The following is an 18,677-nucleotide window of genomic DNA, read 5'->3' as shown; positions in this document are numbered from 1 at the left end:
CTTGAAAGAATGATGGAATCAGGGCAGTTACAAGCACGATGGAGAAAGGGTAATAGAATTACAACGAAGAATAGTTAATTCTGTGACCACCAGGAAAATCTGATATTGGCAATATTGAAGGGGGAGGAAAATTTTCCCCCATTTCTTCGTGGGACAATCATCCTAAGAAAGTCATACTAGCTGACCCCACCATGACCCTTTAGTAAGGACTGTGCTGCTTCCTGTCCAGGGGACAACCCCAAATATGCAGACACACCTCACGAACTCTCCAGACCACGAGGCTGATGTCAGAAGCTAGGAAGCTCACCTTCAGGGCAGAACTGGGGAGGGCAAAGGAGTGTTGGAGGGTGTAAAAGAGGCCCAGAGGACAATTATCTCTGCTCTGTAGGTCAGAGTCCATTGATCCCTGCGCCAGTTTAAAGGCGAGTCTCGACTACATTGCTGTGGACCTCTTGAAATGATGTTTCATTGGAGTGGTAATTATACCAGAATGATGAGAAGGTTCTTTCCCTTTTGGTGGGGGAGGGGTGGGTGTTTCTCATACAGGAACCCCTGTACATTGTACATTTTAGAGGGGTGGAGTGGTTGTTGACAACAGATCCTTCTTTCCATCATTCCCATTATCCGTGTAAATTTTGTATATCTGTCTCCCCAGTAGATTGTAAGCTCTTTGTGGTCAAGAAATGCATGTTTTACTTCTGTTGTACATTCCAATGCATTTACTACAGTGCAATGCATGCAATAGGAATTCAATAACTACCATTACTATGGCTAATACTGCTACTGCTACTACTACTATTACTACTACACCTAACCATTTTTGGAGCAATCCCCAAGATTATGGCCTTCCCTTATAAAGACCTTCCCCAGCTAAGAGAAGCAGCGTGGCTTGGTGGCAAGAGCATGAGCTTGTGTTATGAGGACGTTCAGAGGATGTCGATTCTAATCCTGACTCCCCCACTTGTCTGCTTTGTGACCTTTGGTGACCACTTAGCTTCTCTGGGCCTCAGTTACCTTATCTGTAAAATGAGGTTTAAGACTGTGTACCTTGTACCTACCCCAGCGCCAAGAACAGTTCTTTGCACATAGTAAGAGCTTAACAAATACCATTATTACCATCACCCTGGCCCTTGGAAGCTATTAGGTACTTAATATGTGTCAAACACTGTTCTATGCTTCTTTATTCTCTATTATTGGGGATCAGAAGTCTTGGGTTCTAATCCCTGCTCCGCCACTTGTCAGCTGTGTGACTTTAGGCAAGTCACTTAACTTCTCTGGGCCTGTGACCTAATCTTTAAAATGGAGATTGAGACTGTGAGCCCCACGTGGGTCAACCTGATCACCTTGTATCCCCACCAGCATTTGGAAGGATGCTTCGCACATAGTAAGTGCTTAACAAATACCATTATTATTATTATTATTATTATTTATTCATCCCTCCCTCAGCCCCAGAGAAGTTATGTGTACATCTGTAATTTAAATTACTTAGATTAGTATCTGTCTTTCCCTGTAGACTGTAAGCCCATTCATTCATTCAGTCAATATTAATTGAGCACTTACTGTTTGCAGAGCACTGTACTAAATGCTTGGGAGGGTACAATACAAAAATAAACAGAAATATCCCTGCCCACAACAACCTTAGAGTCTAGAGTCTAGAGTCTTAGAGAAGCAGCGTGGCTCAATGGAGTCAGAGGTCATGGTTCAAATCCTGGCTCCGCCAAGTGTCAGCTGTGTGACTTTGGGCAAGTCACTTCACTTCTCTGGGCCTCAGTTACTTCATCTGGAAAATGGGGATGAAGACTGTGAAACCCCCGTGGTACAACCTGATCACCTTGTAACCTCCCCAGTGCTTAGAACAGTGCTTTGCACATAGTAAGCGCTTAATAAATGCCATTATTATTATTATTATTATTATTATTATTAGAGGTGGGGAGACAGATATCAAAACAAGTAAATAAATTACAGATATGTACATAAGTGCTGTGGGGCTGGGAGGGGGGAAGAGCAAAGAGCAAGTCAGTGCAACACAGAAGGGGGAAGGAGATGAGGTAAAGTGGGGCTTAGTCTGAGAAGGTCTAGGGAGGGGATTCCAGGCCAAATGTTGTAGTCAGACGTGGGCAATGGGTCAGCAGTGAGATAGATGAAATTGAGGTACAGTTAAAAGGCTGGCATTAAAGGAACCAAGTGTGCAGGCTGGGATAGGCAGGAAATGTGTTACTTTGTTATGTTGTACTCATATCAATCAGCCCTTCACTCAATCAGATTTATTGAGTGCTTACTATGTGCAGAGCACTGTACTAAGTGCTTGGGAGAGTACAATATAACAATGTGAGACACATTACAATGTGCTCTACACACAGTGAGAACTCAATAGATAAGGTCAAATGATGGGTAAGATCTATGCTTGTATCAAAGATCCACTAAAGGAAAGTGATTTACTATTTTACAAGCTCCAAATCCTCGTCTGTTTCAATAAAGGGGTTAGGAGAAAATGGCAGATACCTGCAATGATGGAGCACCATCTGGGCTGGTCAGGAAGCCGAACCAATGCCAGAGTGCGAATTGAGTGAAGGATCAGGATTAGAGAAAGGATGGAATAGAGGCATATGAGAAGCTTCTATCCTTGACTAGGCAGAAGCTGAGAGAAAAAACCTCCTCTGGAAATGGATGGGCAGAAAAAACTGTGTTGTACTCCCAGCTGTGAAAAATGCATTGAAGATAGAGCCTTGGATAGAGAAATATTGCTTTTTGAACCTGGATTTTCTATTATGCTCATTTTGGCTGTGGCTGATCTTGCTTAGATGTACCATTTATATTTTCTCAGCTAATTTTCAAACTCACCTTTAGTTTGTGGAAAATAATTTAATAAAAAAAAGAGATATCTATGTGTCTTGTGTTCTAGGTAACTATGTCCTTCTTTAGGGTGGGGGCAGAAACTTGGTAAGGTTGCTGACTTATCTACCACAGCGTTGGTTTAGACAGCTCAATCCTAATCGATTCCACGACAGGTCTTAGAGTAAGTTTTCAAATTGCTCAGTAGTGACAGTAAATGACTTTCAATAGTCTTAACAGGAAATACACAATAAACTAGGGTGTAAGGTTGGGAGTGTTGAGTTACCAAAACATGGGCATGTTCAGTGTGAGGAAGTTTTATGGCATAGACTCAGGACTAAGAATATGCTACTATCGCAAATTTGATATAAGGTATCTGGTCTGCCACCTTCCTTCATGTAGGTTTTGCCAACATAAGTTTTTTTCAGACACCTCTACTCCACAGAAAGTACTTCACTATTAGCAATGCTTTCACTGAATACAAAAATTAGCTACCTGATGACTGTCCCTAATTATATTAATAGCTTCTCTTTTCATTGTGGAAATGAGTGGGGATGATCAGATGGACTTTCTTCAGGTTGTTCTGATCAGAATGACTGCTTCTTTGTGAAAATGCTGATTACACTTTCACGGATCTGCTTTTTCCTCACCCCATAGATGATGGGGTTGAGGGCGGGTGGATGACCACATACAGGTTGGCCAGGAGGATGTGGATTTAGCTGGGGATTTTGTTGTGCCCAAAGCGGTGGGTGAGGAAGGAGAAGAGGGCCGGGGTGAAGAAGGCCAGGATGACACAGATGTGGGAGGTGCAGGTGTTTATGGCTTTGAGTCGTACTTCCTGGGAGGGGAGTCTGAAGACAGTGTAGAGAATCCTGATGTAGGAGATGGCGATCAGCAGTATGTCCAAAAGAATTATGCAGATGACACATAAACCATAAATGATGTCGAGTTTGATACTTGCACATGCCAACCGGGCAATGCCCGTGTGCTCACAATATGCGTGGGGGATGATTTGGTGGCCACAGTAGGGCAATCTCAAGAGAAAAAAACCCACCGGAATCAACAGAGAGAAATTCCTCAGAACAGCTAACCCTAGGATAACCCCAATGGATTTATTGGTGAGGATGGTACAGTACCAAAGGGGCTTACAGATGGCCACGTAGTGGTCTTAGCCCATGGCCACGAGCACCATGCTCTCCATGCAGGTGAACATGTGGATGAAGAACATCTGGGTGAGGCAGCCCCCAAAGCCAATCTCCCTCAGGCGGAGCCAGAAGATGCCCAGCATCTTGGGGATGGTTGCCGTCGACAAGCCCAGGTCAATGGTCGCCAGCATGGCCAGGAAGTAGAACATGGGCTGGTGGAGGCTCTGCTCTGTCTTGATTACAAACAGGATGGTGCAGTTCCCCATGAGCGCGATCAGGTACACAGCACAGAAGGGGAAGCCCAGCCAGAAGTGTGTGGCTTCCAGCCCCGGCACCCCGAGCAGGAAGAAAGAGGAAGGGTGGGACTGGGTGTTGTTGTGATTGCTGTTGGCCATGGGGATTACTGGTAGAGACCCCATCCTCCTTTTATCACTTATCATGGGTTCTGGAGAGACCTAAAGAATATACATTATTGCTTGCCTATCCAAGTAGAATCCATTTGTCGTTCCCAGTAATATTTTTCTTGGTTTCTGTTTAGGAAAGATGCTATATCAATCCAGAAACAAATCTTTCATAACAATAATGATGCTTGACTGAAAGTGGGCAGGATAACATCATCTTTGTGGAATCCCCACTGAGTCACTCCATCATGATTCTTGCAGAGGTCCTGGGCCTGCAGACCAAATAGGATTTTCCAGTCAATGAGTCAGTCAATCATCTGTGGTATTCACTGAGCACTTACTGAATGCAGAACACTGTACTAAACGCTTGGGAGAGTCCAAAGTCCAAAGTCTAAGCTCAGAGTGCAGACACTGAAAAAAATGATCTCCTCTCTGTGCCTCTTCTGGAACCCAGATTCTCTCCAGAATTGGAACAAGTCCTGGACAAAGAAGCATGACAGAGGAAAGTGCACGGGCTTGGGAGTCAGGGGTTACGGGTTTTAATCCTAGCTCTGCCATGTCTTAGCTGCATGACTTTGGACAAGTCACTTCACTTCTCTGTGACTCAGTTACCCCCTCTGTAAAACGGGGATTAGAACTGTGAGCTCCACATAGGACAATCTGATTACCTTGTATCTACCCAAGAATTTAGATCAGTGCTAGGCACAAAGTAACTGCTTAAGAAATGCTATTATTATTATTAGTAGTGGTAGTAGTAGTAGTATTATATGGCTAATCCCAGGAGAGAGGGAAGAACTGAAATCAGCCATGCATCAGAATTGCATTTCCCCACAGCTCTGTTGACATCACCTTTTTCTGTCCCTTGCCTCGACACAACAGCCTTCAATTATCACTGATTCTGTCACCACAGTGAAAAATCATGTAAAGATGTCTGGGAGTATTATTATTATTATGGCATTTGTTAAGCATTTACTATGTGTCAGGGACTGTACTATGTGCTGGGGAGAATATAAGCAAATCAGGTTAGACACTGTCCCTGTCCCACTTGGGGCTCACGGTCTCAATCCCCTGTTTACATATGAGGAAACTGAGGCACAGGGAAGTGAAGTCACTTGCCCAAGGTCACACAGCAGACAAGTGGCGGATCTAGGATTAGAACCCATGCTTACTGACTCCTAGGCTTGTTCTCTATCCACTATGCCATCCTGCTTCTCTTTAGTATAGTGCAGTAGAATCAGGATAATAATAATAATGATGGCATTTATTAAGCACTTACTATGTGCAAAGCACTGTACAAAGAATGAATTGCAAATGTGCAGCCTCACAATCCATCCCAGAGTCTCACCCAGTTGGATGCCCAGAGGGGTAGGGCATGATAGGAGAATCCCAGATTTAAGCATCAACTAATACTAGGACTTGGATGCTCCAGCTAGAAAATTTATCAGGGAGACATCCATAAGTACTAGCACATTGTCAGGGAGTGAGGTGGCTGCCAATCTTACCCCAAGAGGAACCAATAGACAGTATGCTATATTATAGAAAAATAGTCTTAATTTGGCTGAAGGTTGTGACTGGACACCCTGCTAAATCCTACTACACTGTTGAAGGATTCTTTGGTGTGACACAGAATTGATAAGCTTTTGCATGTAAATAACTCCATGTTCTATGTACGCTACATATTTTTTATTCTCCAGAGAAATCAATCAGTCAAATCAATGGTATTCATTAAACACTTACTGTGGACAGAGCACATGGCTCAGTGGAAAGAGCTTACGTTTTGGAGTTAAGAGGTCATGGGTTCAAATCCCAGCTCCATCAATTGTCAGATGTGTGACTTTGGGCAAGTCACTTAACTTCTCTGTGCCTCAGTTACCTCATCTGTAAAATGGGGATTAAGACTGTGAGCCCCCCATGGGACAACCTGATCACCTTGCAACCTCCCCAGTGCTTAGAACAGTGCTTTGCACATAGTAAGTGCTTAATAAATGCCATCATTATTATTATTATTCGCTGCCCATAGGGAGCTTACAGTCTAGAGGTATTAGTGAAGATAGGAGTCCCTCCCTACTTCTGGTCTGATGTAATAGATGGAGAAAATGGAAGGAAGGGAAAAACCAGAGCAGAATGATGACCATCAACTTCTGTGCCATTATTATTATTAACCACCCAGAGCCTAGCAAGGGGTTTGTTATTCTCTAGGAAATAGCAATCAATCAAAGATTTTTATTGAGCACATAATAATAATAATAATGGTATTTGTTAAGCACTTACTATGTGCTGAGCACTGTTCAAAGCACAGGGGTAGATAATCAGGTAGGCCTACCTGGGGCTCACACTCTTAATTCCCATTTTACAGAAGAGGTAACTGAGTCACAGAGAAATTAAGTGTCTTGCCCAAGGTCACATAGCAGATCAGCAGCAGAGCAGGGATTAGAACCCTTGTCCTCTGACTCCCAAGACAGACTGTGAGCCCCCCGTGGGATAACCTGATCACCTTGTAACCTCCTCAGCACTTTGAACAGTGTTTTGCACATAGTAAGCACTCAATAAATGCCATCATTATTATTATTAAGTGCTTGGTAGGTACAATAGAGTTTGTAGAAATGATTCCTGTCCTCAAGGAGTTTACAATCTAGCAAGAGAGACAATCATCGAAGTAAATTACCCACAGGGAAATAATAATTGATATTAATATTTTATTAATACATTAATTAATAATTTCAATAGCAATCAATTTTATTAATAAATCATATTTATGAATGCCATACTTGATTGCTAATTAATTAGTAGTTATTAATATATTGTTACTGTTATTATGGCATTTGTTAAGCCCTTACTATGTTCCAAGCACTGTTCTAAGCACCGGAGTAGATACAAGAAGTAGAATATAAGGACATTTGCCTAAATTGTGTGGGGTTGGAGTGGCTATCAAAGTTCTTAGAAGGTAATAATAATAATAAAAATAATAATAATGATATTTGTTCAGCGCTTACTATTGCCAAGCACTGTTGTAAGGACTGGGGTAGAAACAAAGTAATCAGGTTGTCCCATGTGGGGCTCACAGTCTTAATCCTCATTTTACAGATGAGGTAACTGAGGCCCAGAGAAGTTAAGTGACTTGCCCAAAATCACACAGCTGACAAGTGGCAGAGCCAGGATTAGAACCCATGATCTCTAACTTCCAAGCCCATGCTCTTTCCACTAAGCCACACTGCTTCTGGCACAGACCCAAGAGCCTACGTGATATAGAAGGGGCAATGCAAAAAGGGGGATTAGGGTGGGGAGATGAGAGATTAATCCAGGAAGGCTTCCTGGAGGAGATATGGTTTTAAGAGAGATTTGAATATGGGAAGAGTGGCAGTCTGCCAAATATGAAGTTTCTATCTACCACAGAGCTTATTACAGTGCCTGGCACATAGTAAGAGCTTAAAAAATATCATTTAAAATTTGCATATCATGTACTTACTATCTGACCTTCAATGGGGCTTCAAAACTAAACACAGCTCAGTAGATAAGATCGTTGTAGGATGAGAAATTCAGGCGACGTAGAGAGAGCACCTCAAAATGACCTTTATTTGCTATATTTATGGATCTTCCAAATGCATTTAACATCTGCATCACTGGAGTCCATTATAGGTAGCTAGACAGAGGTAAACTTGTCAATGAAATTGTGAAATACCTCCACTAGTATTAGGCAATGTTCAGAGCAGCATAGTTCCCCAAAAGGTAATGAACAATAGCAGGTCACCTAAGTAATTCTTTAATGGTAAACTTTAATTTGTACATGGAAACAGGGTGGATTGAACAAGTATTTTGAAGATGAAGAACTACTAGTCTCAAACTATGAAAGAAGAATGATGTGGAGAAGCAGTTGGGTGTAGTGGATAGAGCATGGGCCTTGGAATCAGAAGGTCATGGGTTCTAATCCCAGCTGCACCACTTGTCTGCAATGTTATTTTGGGCAAGTCACTTCACTTCCCTGTGCTTCGGTTACCTCTACTGTAAAATGGAGATTGAGACTGTGAGCCTCATGTGGGACAGGGACACTGTCCAACCCAGTTGGCTTTTACCCACCCCAGCACTTAGTACAGTGCCCGCCACAAAGTTAGTACATAACAAATACCATTATTATGATTAATAAACTATGTGACAGAGCTGGGAGATGACAGCTAGAGAAGCTGAGGCCATCAGGAGGGGGTTGGTCTCAATAAATAAAGGTTTGGGGAAGATCAGGGGACAAAGAGGTAGATTAGAAAACTTGGACAGGTGCTGCCATTGGAAAAGAGAAGAATATACAAAATGGATAGGATCTTACTACCAGTTCCATCATTTTCCAAGAAAAGCATGATACTGCTTTTCTCTCCCAGTGTCTCTTTATTAATGTATTTATCTGTCTATTTATCTATCCATCTTTTTCTTTCTCCATCCTTTCCCGTATTTCTCTTTCTTAGTAAATAAGCCCCGATAAAATATTATTCAAGATACTATTCTCCAAAGCCAAATCAAAGGGCCAGAGATAGATGCAGTTCAAGCCCGCAGGCTTTGTATGCAAACTGTTGGGCAGTGCACTGCACAAAGTAGATACTAATTACAAAAATATCAATGACCAGCCTGTTGTCTTTATAATAACTGGAGCTTTGAGAATTTGAAGAGATCAGATCTTTGTTTCAAGTGTTTCCCATTCTTCCTTTTTAATCTTGTCTCTTTCCCTCCCTAGAATCACCTACATCCCAGAACATTGGAAACCCCTGTTACCAGGAGCACACTCACTACACCTAAGACTTATGCCCCTTTTTCAAACTGATGCCTAAACTCTCAGACTGAGCCATCCCACCCACCTGTCCTGCTACCTCTATCTCTGAATGAATTTCCATGCATCACCCCTGCACTAAGCTTTAAACCCTTTACTCATCCCAACCACAGTGCCACTGCACTTTTGTACATATCCGCAATTCATTTATTTATATTAAATACATAATATTTATTTAGACTTCTAGACTATAAGCTCCTTGTGGTCAGGGAATGTGTCTACTGAGTCTGTTATAACATGCTGTCCCAAGTGCTTAGTACATGCTCTGCATGCAGAAAGTGCTCAGTAAATACCAGTGATTGACTGATGAATGACAGACCCAGGAGTGTGACTATGAGGACTTTATTCACCAAGGGTGCATCACCACCAGCCAAAAACATTGAGCATCTCTCCTCGCAAGGGCTAGGAATCAAATCTAAATCAGTGTGAGGACCAGAATGATTGATGGCTGAAGAGTCAGTATCTCCTCGGGAGTCTGAACTTCCCTATGTAGAGCATTCACATTGCCTATATGCCCGTATACCCGAAGTACGCATGACCTAAACTGACACATTAACATTTTCTCTTCTGAGATGACTGGAGAAGACTCTCTGTGCTGCCTTGGAAGGTCACATTGTCCCCCGTTCATCACCAAGGCTGAAATGGAGATACCCCCCAACCCCTTCCCCCTCTGCACCCTCTCCTCATCACTCCTCTTGGAGCTGTAGCCTACTGTTTACTTTCTACGGCCAGGATGGGGTGTTGTGGAGCTTGACACTGGCAGAACTTTCTCCTTCCCTCATCCAGTGTCTGTCCCTGCAGCTCACCCTTCTTGTTCCCAGCCCAGCCCAAGCAGACTCACATGTCTCTGCTGCCGCCCCAGCAATCCTCTGGCAGGAATGGGGCTCTCCAGACAAAGAGCATTGACCTGAATCTAATGCCTGCAAAGCCCAGAGAAGGGAGGGATGTTTATTGCACCTGAGTCCTTTGGGAGCTACCTCCCTTAAGGGCTCCCTGGAACCTGCAATAGTAGGGCAGCAGAGTCCCTGGATCACTAACCCCAATCTTCTGAATTGGTGAGCCATCTATAGGTTGGATTGACCTATTCTGACCTTTTCCCTTGCAACCTGCCTTCCCTGGATCTCTACAAGGAGACCTTGGCTGCTCCCCATACCCTGGAAAAACCTACATCTAGACTTCTTGGCTTCTGGTGACTGCTCCTGCTGGGTTTAACTCTTTATCTCCTGGGTGCCTTGTTTCCTCATCCCTTTTCAGTTTAACCCTTTATATGAGTGGCCTTCTGAGTCACACACTCGCCTTCTGGATCCTGGTCTCGTCTCCCATTAAGCCAGGCCCAACTAATGGAAAAGGAGAAAATGCTGGGGGGATAACAGGTGCTTGCATTGCTCTGTGTACATATCACAGAATGTTGCATCTTTCCTGATGTGTCTGTTTCTAGTCCTTTCTCCCCACACTTGGAATGCGAGCCTCCTGGAAAACAGGGACCACATCTAATTCCCACTTTCCCATGGGAATTCCATGGGAATTCCCATGGGTATTCTTACCCATTGCATAGTTAAGTGCTTAGTAAACACTACTAGTATGACAACAACTACTAATACTATATCCAGTGGCCCTCTTGAGTGAGAGGGCATTGAATGCAAGTCAGATACTGATAACTAATTCCCACTGCCCTCCATCTGTTTATGTGTTTTTATGTGTATATATCTAGAATTCTAGTTATTTATACTAATGCCTGTTTACTCATTTTGATGTCTGTCTCCCTACTTCTAGACTGTAAGCCCAGTGTGGGCAGGGATTGTCTCCCTTTATTGCTGAATTGTACTTTTCAAGCTCTTAGTACAGTGCTCTGCACACAGTAAGTGCTCAATAAATATGATTGAGTGAATGAATGAACCTAAGAACTTTAGAGGATATGAGATTATTTATTTCACTTATGTAATCCATTTTTTGCTTACTTTTGTGGTTGCCAACTTAGAACTCCTCTCCCAGGGTTGCAGATGGAGAGTTTCCAGTACTCAACCAGTCTTGGCTATGAGAGGGACAGTAAAGCAGAGTCCCAAACATTCCATTCCTATCTTGGGCAGTGGCTAGCAAGTGGAAGGCAATCTGCTACAAGTCAAAAAGTCACAACTCACCCATGCTGGGCAGCAGCGGCATGGAAGAAAGTTCAGGGCGGGGACTCGAGTTTACTGAATGGAAGGTGGCAATGGTAAACCAGCATGGCTGAGTGGAAAGTGTAAATTCTGCGTGGCTCAGTGTAAAGAGCCTGGGCTTTGGAGTCGGAGGCCATGGGTTCAAATCCCGACTCCGCCACTTGTCAGCTGTGTGACTTTGGACAAGTCACTTAACTTCTCTGAGCCTCGGTTACCTCATCTGTAAAATGAGGTTTAAGACAGTGAGCCCACTGTGGGACAACCTGATCACCTTGTAACCTCCCCAGTGCTTAGAACAGTGCTTTGCACATAGGAAGTGCTTAATAAATGCTATTATTATTCCAACTTGTACTTCCCAAGTGCTTAGTACAGTGCTCTGCACACAGCAAGCACTCAATAAATGATTGAATGAATGAATGAATGAAAGAGCCCGGGCTTTGGAGTCATAGGTCATGGGTCATGGGTCATATGTCATGGGTTCAAATCCCAGCTCCGCCACTTGTCAGCTGTGTGACTTTGGGCAAGTCACTTAACTTCTCTGTGCCTCAGTTACCTCATCTGTAAAATAGGGATTAAGACTGTGAGACCCCCATGGGACAACCTCCTCATCGCTATGTGCTTTGCACATAGTAAGCACTTAATAAATGCCATCATTATCATTATTATTCCATATTTTTACCAAGAAAACTCTATGGATACACTAACAGAACAATTGCAGATGGAGAGTGGTGCATTCTGGGACAGATGAGTCCGTGGTGTCGCTATGGGTCGAAAATGACTCAACGGCATAAGACAAGACAAGACAATGGAAAACATTATTTTCCTCTTGTTTCCACTACATGATATGATATCAGTGTCTGCCTGTCTCTGCCATTTGATTGTGAGCTCCTTACACAGAAGATCCGTCAGTCAGTGCTGATGATGTTGGTGATAATGATGAGAGAGAAGGGGCGTGGATTAGTGGACACAGCATGGGCCTGCAGGTCAGAGCTAATCCTGGCTCCATATTATGATTATTATTATCATTGTTATCTTGTTAAGCACTTACTATGTGTCAAGTACTGTTCTAAGCGCCGGATAGATGCAAGTTAAGTTGGGCAAGGTACGTGTCCCATATGGGGTTCAAAGTCTAAGTAGAAGAGAGAACAGGTATTGAATCCTCATTTTTTAGAGTTGAGGAAACTAAGGCACAGAGACATTAAGTGACTTGCCCAAGGTCACACTGCAGCCATTGACAGAGCAGGTTATTAGAAGCCAGGTTAACTGCCTCCTGCATGACTTCTGGCAAGTCACTCCTCTTCTTGCTTCGATTTCCTCAACTGTAAAGTGGGAAATCAGTCCCAGTTCTCCATCCCTTAAAATTGTGAGCCCCTGGTGGGTTAGAGACTGTGTCCAACTTGATTATCTTAGAACGGTTCTGGGCACAAAGTAATCACTTAACAAAAAACCCCATCATTATCAGTAAGAAATCAGGGCCCACTGGAGAAGGGGGTTTGGTGAACTCAATTCTTCTCTCTGAGCCCAAGAGAGAAATGGCAAAGTAACTTCCCAGGCAAGAGGGGAGAAAAACCATTCTCTGATTCCAGTTCTCCACCCAGCTGTCCTCCCTGCGAGGACAAAGCTGCCCATGGTGCCTTTGGGATTCATTCTCATCTCTTTAGGATTTGTGAATTCTAACCTGATTTCTCAGTGTTTTAATTTGTATTCTAACCATCCCCTACCAGAACAGTTAGAGAACTTACAGTTCTTTCCATAAAGATCTCCAGAGATAGACCCCCATCACTTCACTTGTTGTCCAGTTGCTAGGAGGAAAAACACAAACCAAACAAAACCAACTAGGCATAATAATGATAACTGTGGTATTTGTTAAATATTTACTATGTACCAGGGACTGTACTATGCTCTGGGGAGGGACACAATGCCTATCCCATGCATGGCTCACGGTCTCAATCCCCATTTTACAGATGTGGTAACTGAGGTCCCAAGAATTGAAGTGACTTGCCCAAGGGCACACAGCAGACAAGTGGCAGATCCAGGATTAGAAACTATGATCTACGTTCTTCTGACTCCCCGGGCCGTGCTTTATCCATTAAGCCATGCTGCACATCTGCTTCACACCTTTGCAGGTGATTATCTTTCAATTTGCCAAAAAGGTGCACATTGACTGTGGGCACCTTGACTCATGTGCTGAGAGTGACCATATGGAAGCTCCTCATCCCCTTGACCTTCTTGGTTGTGCTTCTCTGGACCTTCCCCAGTTTGAGTTTTTCATACCTAAACAGGTAACCAAAATGAAAACACTGCATTTCTGGTGGGATTCCTTTCATTCATTCAATCATATTTATATCTTGAACTCCTAGTTCAGAGGTCGAGGGAAGAGGGAGAGAGGGCTCTCTCCCCGGAGGGCAGGGATGAAAACACTTGAATCAATTTCAGGAATGCAGGAAGGTTTAACACAGACTGATTTTGAGGACAGGAAATTGCAGGGGCTCCTCTTCATCCAAATATTTCCACCCTCATCTAGTCAATTCCTCTGCCTCCAGACCATCCCTCAAGGAGGACAGAAGAGTCTGTCCTTTCTGTAAAGATTCTGTGGAAAAGAGATTCTAATTAGTAATTCATGCAAGCTACTAGCTCTGTACTTTACTTCCCTGGGCAGGTTCTCGGTTCTGAAATCTCAGGGCTGAATGTCGTCATTGTTCTCCACTACAGGGGACTTCATCGTAAGCAGTCATCCATGCCCATGTTTATCTGTCTCTGTATTAAGAGTATTCATGGTTAGGGACTTCTTTCTTACATCTCATCTATCTCACCATTGACCAATTTCCCACATTCTCCTTTTGGCCTGGAACACTGTCCTCCTCCATTTACAGCAGACCACCACTCTCCCTATCTTCAAAACCTTATTGAGGTCACATTTCCTCCAAGAGGCCTTCCCCAGTTAAGGCCTCTTTACCTGGCCTCCTTTTCTCTTCAGCACTTGATATTCAGCCCCAGAGTACTTAACTAAAGACCAGTAATTTATTTTTATTAATATCTGTCTCCCTTTCTAGGCTGTAAATTCGTTGTGGGGACTTACAGAAAGCCTATTGTTGGGAAAGCTCTTTACCAAGAATATATTGTGTACAGAGTGCTGTTTTGAGCACTACTTTGTGCACAGGTCTCTGCTGGATGACCATTCAGTCAGTGGAATTTATTGAACGTGCAGAAAAAGCAAAACATTGTTTTTAACCATTTTGGAGAGTATGACAGAAGCAAGAAACTCATTCCCTGACCTCAAGATGCTTACAGTGCAATGACCTAGGCAGACAGACAAAAGGTATTTACAAATAGTGGACCCAGGAGGAAGAACAGAGACCATATAAGAAATAGTATGAATATATCAGGATGAGATGGCTGAATGAAACATAATATACAATTATCAATAGTGAAGTTCCAAACTGTGATGTGGATACCTATAATATAGCATACACCGGATACTTTTTTTTTGTACCTAAAATTGCAGCAAAAATATTTTCCTACAGCTCTACTGTTGGTTTAAGCAGTAGATTAATACACAAAAATGGCAGAGATCCTGGGAAGCAGCATGGCCTAGTGGAAAAAGCCCAGGAATTGGCATCAAGAGACCTGGGTTCTGAACCTGGGCCTGCCATTTGCCTTGAGCTTCTTGACTTGACTGGAATTGACTTCTCTGTCCCTCAGTTCCCTCAACTGTAAAATGGGGATTAAAAGATTATCTTTCTCCTCCCTTAAACCAGGAGACCTTAAGAATTTATTTATAATTAAAGCGGGAGAGACAAGGACTGTGTCTTATCAGATGATATCGTAACTACCACAGGGCTTGGCATGTAGTAAGCACAAAACAAATGTAAAAACAATAATGAATATGTTTAGTATCTAAGAAGCATATGGAGCTGGCAAGTCTGAATGGAAATAGCCCAATACTGGGTGGCAGGAGACCCAGGTTTGAGTCCCATCTTTGCCTGGTCAACTGTGTAACACTTGTAACACTTATTTAATCTTTCTGGACCTCAGGATCCAGCATTGTGTAGTGGCTAGAGCACGGGACTGGGAGTCAGAAGGCCATGGGTTTTAATCAGGGCCCCATCTCTTTCCTGCCGTGTGACCTTGAGCAAGTCACTTACCTTCTCTGGGCCTCAGTTGCCTCATCTGTAAAATGGGGATTAAGACTGTAAGCCCCACGAGGGACAACCTGATTATCTTGTATCTACCTCAGTACTTAGAACAGTGCTTGGCACATAGTAAGCACTTAACAAATATCATCATTATTATTATTATAATTATAATGTAATGTGAGATGTAGAAGTGTTATGCCTGTGTGGGACAGAGACTGGGTCCTGTCTCATAAACTTATATTTACCTCAGGGCTTACAAATGGTAAGCACTTAGTACATGCTATAGTAATCACATAATAAAATAACCTCAAAACTAGATCTAAAGGGCATACAATCAATTCTGGTCACAAATGAATGCTCCTGCTCCCACATCTTATGTCAGTGTCTGATGGTCTTAGGTTTATAAACTGTCTGAGCTCAGCCTGCCCAAACTGGCAGAGTATTGCTCCCTGTTTCATGTGTACTCCTAACTCCAAATGATTTCTCCCGACTCCCCGAATTTTCAGCACATACTCCCCAGCCACCTTCACTCACCCCAAAACAAAAGAAAAGACTGACCACACTGCCTGATACTGATTCAATCCTTACCTCAGAGGCAGCCCCTCAACCTCAATTGGTGCCACATCTGGTACTTCTATCCAGACCTCCAGATCCGGAAAGATGGCAAATGACTTTTCCTTCCAAACATGAAACAGTATTTAGTACAGTAAGTACTGAACAGTCAGGGCTCAGTAAGAGCTCACTAAATGCTTTCGATTGATTAACTAATTACCTAGCCATATGTCTAAGAGAAATCTCCAGTTCCAGAGACTCAATCCTTAGTATTTGTTTATTGATAGTATTGACAAATGCACTTCAGTATTGATAAATTCAAGAAACAGCCAACAGGATGATTTTACAACTCAGATCTGAATATTAACCACTTATGCAAAAGATAATCGCATATTCTCCCTGGTATAACCCAAGGAGCTCTGAACCATACATCAAACATCTCTGTTGGCCTCCTCATTTAATGGCGTCTTCCTCTGAAGAAGTCCCTTCCCCTTAAGAAAGTAATGTGGCTTTGTGGAGAACGAGAATCTAATCTCATCTCTGCCACTTGCTGCATGTGGTTGTGCAAGGTGCTTACTTTCCCTGTCCCCCAGTTTCTTCTTCTGGATAAAGGTATTTCAACACTTTTCCCCCCTCCTATTTAGACTTTAAGCAACTAACTGAGCAGTGACTGTGTCCAACCAACTTATCTTGTATCTACACCAGTGCTTACTGAAATGCCTCATACACAGTAAGCACTTAAATGTTATTAATATTATTTTAGTTATTCTTATCGTTATTATTATAATAACGATAATAATAATTATGATTTTTCCCCAGTTCAGTTGGATCAAGGTCAGTCTTGGTCTCTTGGGTCAGGCATTATAGTTCAGTGCCCCCTTTCCTCAGTGCCCCCCTTTCCCATCCAACAGCCTGACCACAGCTTCCCGGATCTGCTTGGTCTTCACCCCGTAAACAACCGGGTTCATCATTGGGGGCAGCACTAGGTACAAGTTGGCAATGATGATGTGTACGTGGTGGGGAATGGTGTTCCCCCCAAAGCGGTGGGTGAAGAAGGAGAAGAAGGCTGGGACATAGGTGATAATGATGGCAATAATGTGAGCAGTGCAGGTGCTGAAGGCTTTGTGCTGTGCCTCTGCTGAAGGCAGGCTCACCACAGCCTTAAGGATAGCAGTGTAGGATGCAGATATAAAGAGGATGTCAAATCCCCCAATGAGAATGGAAATCATCAGCCCATAGACAGCAATGACCTTGATGTTCCCACAGGAAACCTTGGCTACAGACCTGTGGTCACAGTAGGTATGGGGGATGACATGGCTTTGGCAGAAGGGCAGTCTCTTGGTGAGAAAAGTGACAGGAATGACCAGTACAGCCCCCCTGAAGAAAGTGGCCATCCCAGCCCTGACAATAATGGTGTTGGTTAAGATGGTGGAGTATCTCAGAGGGTAGCAGATGGCCACATAGCGATCCAAGGCCATGAGCATGAGGACCCCGGATTCCATCCCCGTGAAGGTGTGGACAAAGAACATCTGGATGAGGCAAGTGCTGAAGTCAATCTCCCTTAAATTGAACCAAAAGAGAAAGAGCATTCTAGGCACAGTGCAGCTGCACGTGACCAGATCTGTGGAAGACAGCATGGCAAGAAAGTAGTACATGGGCTGGTGCAATGCTTCCTCACGACAGATGAGGTACAGAAGTCCACAGTTCCCCACCACGGCGATGACATACATGGAGCAGAAAGGAAGGGAGAGCCAGGCATGTAGGGCCTCTAGACTTGGGATGCCATTCAGGGTGAATGGGTTTGGGGTGAAGCTGGAGCTGTTGGGAAATAACATACCCACCACATCTGCATCATCCTTGGTGCTCAGGGAGGGGTGGGAGGAGGAAAGAGGCAGCATTAACAGTTCCAGATGTCACAGCTGCCAATTTGTCTGGACTGGATCAGTTGCCCACACCACCTGGAGCTCAGAAGACATGTGACTTATTCCAGCCCAGGCGTTGTAGGCATCTCTCAGTCTTGGTGTTCAGAAAACAGTATTTCTGCCTGTGCTGAGCCAAGAAATTGATCTCTTATTATGTATGAGCACAGGATCTAGAATTTCCCCAAACCTGCGGGTAGAAGGCATGATTGGCCACATTGTTCCATCCAAATTCCCCTAGGTCACACGCATCCACCCTTTCCCTGGTTCCAGCAGTCAGCTGAGAACTCCTGAAGGAAAGCATGAATTGTGCTCTTGACCCTAGACTTTTTGGTGGCTGGTGGAAATGCCTTTGTGTGAGGCATTTCACCCTGTTGGGTGCCCAATTCATACATCTTAACCTATGTCCCTGCCTCCCTTGACCCCTCTTCCTGGATCTTCCTCTCACAACGAGATGTCCTGTTGCCTTTACAGCAAACACATCATGTCCATGGCATCTGAGGTCACCCAGAAGAGGAGTTAGAAATGACAAAGTCTTACCCCAAACTCTGGCTGGAACCTGGCTGTGTGAAGAACCCAGAAGGCAAGTGGCAGAATGAGATTCAGGAGCATCAGGCTATGAGTTGGATGAGCGTGCAGATTTGACTTGGTGTTTCTGTGGCCCTTCCCCAAGGGGTTCTGCAGCCCGTTTGTACTTCCTTCTCTCACTGGCCCAAAGCCTCCAAG

General features: G+C 43.7%; 1 protein-coding gene and 1 pseudogene across 1 annotated transcript; both read right to left on the bottom strand.

Annotated features, from left to right (window-relative positions):
• Positions 1-3,419: 3,419 nt before the first annotated feature.
• LOC119943072 lies at positions 3,420-4,396 on the bottom strand (annotated as a pseudogene).
• Positions 4,397-16,916: 12,520 nt separating this feature from the next.
• LOC119919949 (olfactory receptor 52N2-like) lies at positions 16,917-17,867 on the bottom strand. Its single transcript, XM_038740768.1, has one exon. It carries the CDS (start codon positions 17,865-17,867, stop codon positions 16,917-16,919), a length of 951 nt encoding a protein of 316 aa, XP_038596696.1.
• Between the last annotated feature and the right edge of the window lie 810 nt (positions 17,868-18,677).

The sequence above is a fragment of the Tachyglossus aculeatus genome, chromosome 2 (assembly GCF_015852505.1).
Source record: "Tachyglossus aculeatus isolate mTacAcu1 chromosome 2, mTacAcu1.pri, whole genome shotgun sequence".
Classification (NCBI taxonomy): Eukaryota; Metazoa; Chordata; class Mammalia; order Monotremata; family Tachyglossidae; genus Tachyglossus; species Tachyglossus aculeatus.
Note: the sequence above shows the minus strand (reverse complement) of the source record. Positions and strands in the feature narration are given on the sequence as shown.

Bases quoted from the DNA above. Each gene is read 5' to 3' on its own strand.
- LOC119919949 (XM_038740768.1), bottom strand. From the start codon at position 17,867: ATGTTATTTCCCAACAGCTCCAGCTTCACCCCAAACCCATTCACCCTG.